This window comes from Phacochoerus africanus, chromosome 9 (genome assembly GCF_016906955.1).
Source record: "Phacochoerus africanus isolate WHEZ1 chromosome 9, ROS_Pafr_v1, whole genome shotgun sequence".
Taxonomy (NCBI): Eukaryota; Metazoa; Chordata; class Mammalia; order Artiodactyla; family Suidae; genus Phacochoerus; species Phacochoerus africanus.
Window position 1 is genome coordinate 6,882,109 of NC_062552.1, and position 4,298 is coordinate 6,886,406.

A 4,298-nucleotide genomic window follows, 5' to 3' on the forward strand; every position below is an offset into this window, starting at 1 on the left:
CGAGGGATGGTTTATCTTTCGTGACCTCTTTACTAGCAACACCTGTTCCAGAGGAAACGGGGAGTGATTTCCGACTTCTCTCCCTTGCCAGTTCCTCACTCTTTTCTCTCCTTTACACGTGGGCACCTTCAAGCCGTGTAAATTGCCTTGTCCTCCACCCGCCCTCCTCTCAATTCAATTTCTCTCTTTCCTGATGAGATTTGATCTCCTTAGCTTGTGTCAAATAGTCCTTCGGTGACATTAGACATCAATTCCTTCATCCGTTACCACTTGATAAGTTAGCCTCCTGGCCTGTTATTTTTAATACGTCTGCATGAACATTAAATAGCTGTATGGTATTCCAAAATCAAATGACAGAAACTAAAAGGTCTCTGGTGTCTTCCTGCTTCTCACTGCTATTGATGGAGTTCTGAGGAAAAGCAAATAGAGAGAGAAACCCTAGTGAAAACTACGATGGCTATGCCTCGTGGCTTTTTTCTTTCCTGTTTCTATTTAACAGCTGCAATATAATCTAACTCTCATATCAAAACGAACAGTTTCTAGGAACCCATGTATGTGTGCGCTTAAATTGTGCTGACTGTTTCTCTTACAAGAGCTTTTTTAAAAAAATTAAGTTTATTCTGTTCAACATAAGTATACCATACAGGTGAAAGAGAATAAGTAATACTTTGTGATCCGAAGAAAGAAAAACAAACAAACAAAAAAACTGCCTGAAATTTGCAAGACCTGACAGTGTTTTTGCGGATATTTTCCTTTTGGTTTAAAGCAGCAAATATCTTTTGATGCTGACACTCTCAACTTGAAATCGGCGATGGAGTCCCGAACGCACACGACAAGAACACACTTATTTATAACCAGTGACAACCAGAACCTCCGAAGTTTTTAAGAGAACGTGATTGTTGTCAGAAGGCATCCGGTCCCCCGGTGCAGCGCTCAGCTCGGGCTGCACTCAGAGCCGTGGCCGAGGGGCGCAGGCAGCGCTGCTCCAAGCCTGGTGGGCACAGACCAGCCAGAGAGTGAATTCTGCATACTGCACAGATCATCGCTCCGTTCAGGGCAGTCAGATTGCATCTGGGATCAACCGATTGTGCTTCATGAAACCGTCAGCCCACATTTGTGTCGAGCGGCTTCCTCCTGTCCGGCGGTAAACAAGGCCGGCTGGGGGTTGTCTCCCTCCTTCCCGGGCGCGGGAGGCCCGCGCAGTCAGACCCGCTCAGCGGCCTCCGAGCCAAAGTTCAAGTTCCTTCTTCCAGACAGCAGTTCCAGGGCACCCACCGGGAAGTCACAGGGACATGCACCTTTGGGATGACAGACTTCGGGTCCCTTTTCAGAAATGTGTACCTTAGATGCCAACACAACCTGGCGTGGCGTGTCACTTCCATGAAATTAATTTATGTGTTCCTAAAGGGAACCCCTGTTTTGTTTTTGGTGTATTTTGTTTTCCGCAGAAGAGCGCGGCAGAGTCATCGTGATGGGGAGGAGAGGGGGCTGCGGGTGATGGTTTTTGTTGTTTCACTGCTCTGGGGCTTTTTGCTTGGACCAGCCAAAAAAAAAAAAAAAAAAAAAAAGGCAGGAATAGAAATACTGTCAATCTGGTCCACCTCCAGGAACCCACTCATGCCTGAATTGCTGGGAGGAGGAGTGCAGTGATGATAAACAGTCACAGGTATGTTGGCTTCTGTTCTCAGCCACTTCCGCCACCGAGCTGCCTTTCCCATTCAGCAAAAGAGGGGTTTGAAGCCACATCAGCTCAATCATAAAAGCTTGGGCGTGTGATTGAAGCCGGTTTCTTGGCAAATGGCATGAAGGTAATGTTTAGTATTCACGACACTGCATTCTCCTAGCCAGCTGGTGTGTCCCTGTTAAGACTTTCATTTATGCAGCTTGAGCTGGAACCCTTTTTGTTCTCCCAGTCTATGACTTTGTCGATTTAAGGGAAAACAGCCAAAGTGAAACAGCTTGCAATTTGCACCTGTCTGCTCTAAGCATTCCATGCTAGATTTCGTGGGGAGCAACCTCTTCACTGCTAATGAGAATAAGACTGGCTAGGGCTGAATGCAATTTGGCGGGGGAGGGGGGGAGGGGGGGCGGGGGGGGGGGTGTAGATATTGTCATTTTTTTTCATTTTGTAAATGATCTGATAAGGACCCCCCATTCTCATCTTTTAGAGTTCCCAGAGTTAAAGAATAACCTCCCCCAAATAGAAAGTCACACACTTTTTTAAAATTTTAAATAGCATTTAAGAATTGAATTACTATTCAACCTGAGTTGCCTCCGAGCAGACAGAAAAAAATTTGAATGCTCCAGGACGTCCAAGTGTTGTAAGCATGAAACACCTATAGAGAGACCTTTACTTTGTAAAACTGGCCATTAAAAAAGCAGATAAAAAACATTTTAGACCTGTTTCAGAAATGAGATGAGTTGTGGGGAAAAAAAAAAAGGTGGGGGGATATCAAGAGCTTGAAAATAAACCAAAGTTCTCTGCGTATCTGCCTTTGAAAATTTAAGAAATGAATGAAAATAAAAAACTCAGGTGAGTGACTTCAAAACCATACATAGATGCAGATATATTTATCTAACTCACAATCGTGCCAGAGATTAAATTTTCAGCAAGCATGCAAGCATGTCAACACAGACCTCTCTCCAACCTCTTCTAGAAGTTCTCTGTATCCCCTTTAGCTTTGATTCCTTTGAGGAATTATGTCAGTGGGCTGTCATCTATTTTTAAAGAATTTAAATTAAACTCATTGCAGGGAAAGAACTTTGGTTGTAGCTTAGAGCATTTTCCCAAACCTTATGTATTTTTTAAAAATCATCCCTTTAATGTTTGAATAATTTGGCAAAATATCCTTGAAGAGGATCCAAAATTTAGTAGATTATATTTCTATGCATTTCCCTATATTCTGTTCTAGGGCCAGCGCTGGCTTTGGATTCCCAGCCTTTCTCACCTTGGCACTTCCCGTTGAAATAATAATGACAGGTTAAATGAAGTGGAGGTGGGCACAAACGGGGTCTCGCTGGTAATTATTCTAGTTTAATGTGGTTGTTGGCCCACATCTCGCCTGACAAAGAATGTTCCAGCTTGTCAGTGATGGACCCTGTCAGCACGGTTTCAGGAGCTCTGCCAGCCATCGCCGAGTCTGGTTAGGTCAAAGGGTTGAGCCATGTGTAATTCAGAACAGAGGAGGTCCCACGGTCACTCCACAAAAACAATTACACTACTTCTTTCACTCTAGCCCTTGCCCAAAACTCACAAGCCTCCCCGTTTCAGCACAGTCAATCGCATTCTGCCCCTGGGCGATAAGCCACATGAAAATATGTGGTGCTGTGTTTATAAATCTAATCAAAAATAGAAACAGTGGACTGGCACAGTGAAGCCCTACTATGGATCATGGGAATCTCTGGACCTTCTGAAGGCACTTTTGTTCAAGATCTATAGACTCTCTTTGGCTATGACTTGTCTGCTCCACTCGTTAATCATCCGCTTTACTCGTGAGCGCTACAAAGGAGACTAAATTTTCTAGTCACTTTCATCCTTTCCCCTCCACGGATAATATTATGAAAAATAAAGCTTAAAAGGCTTCTTTTAAAGGAAAGAACAATCAAAGAAGGGGCTACTATTCTATCAATCTTACCTCTCTCTCCATGGTCTTGGGTCCTGGCTCTTGCTTGGCAATGCACAGATTTAAATCAAGTTCCCCTAAAAAAAAAAAAGAAAAAGAAAAAGAATATTTGACAGCTAGAATAAGTTGGTCTCACCTGAAAAATAGATGAAACCATTTGGGGTTGATGAGCTAGAGCTCTGATGCTTCTTCGTGGTCCCCCCAAATCTCAGTATAAAATCAACAGGATTTGATGTGGTGTCTTGGTTTCATTGTTGCTGTTCTTGTTTGTTTAGCGAGACTCCCAGTAAACTGAGAGTTGGCAAATAGTCACAAAATGTTTTACAAAGAGTAATCTCTAGGGGAGATTCACACTTGATCCACACAGCCTAAACTTCCTGCTTGTGGGCCCCAAAGATGTCCAGTACAGACGGGCCTGAAGTTATTAATGAAAACTTACTATCACATGCTCTCAGTAGCTTTTATATTTATCTTTTTAAAAATTAGGATCTGGTTCTGCAACTGTCATAAGTAGATAATAGCTGATAAAATCGATGATAAATATGTGTTCTTAGGTACCAAGCCGATTAAATCCTGTGAACATTATCCAGCAACGATGCAGAATACATACCTTTCCTGAAAGGAAATGTGTTTGTAGCTACTCACACCACTCCTTAGAGTCAAGCAATAAATTAT

General features: G+C 43.0%; 1 protein-coding gene across 1 annotated transcript in view; it reads right to left on the minus strand.

The window, feature by feature from the left end:
• The window catches only part of LOC125135665 (uncharacterized), a 236,344-nt gene extending 232,697 nt beyond the window's left edge, over positions 1 to 3,647 (minus strand). The window contains exon 1 of the mRNA XM_047795999.1: positions 3,636 to 3,647. Coding sequence (XP_047651955.1) covers positions 3,636 to 3,647 — 12 coding nt within the window. The remainder of the gene's footprint in view (positions 1 to 3,635) is intronic.
• Positions 3,648 to 4,298: the final 651 nt, after the last annotated feature.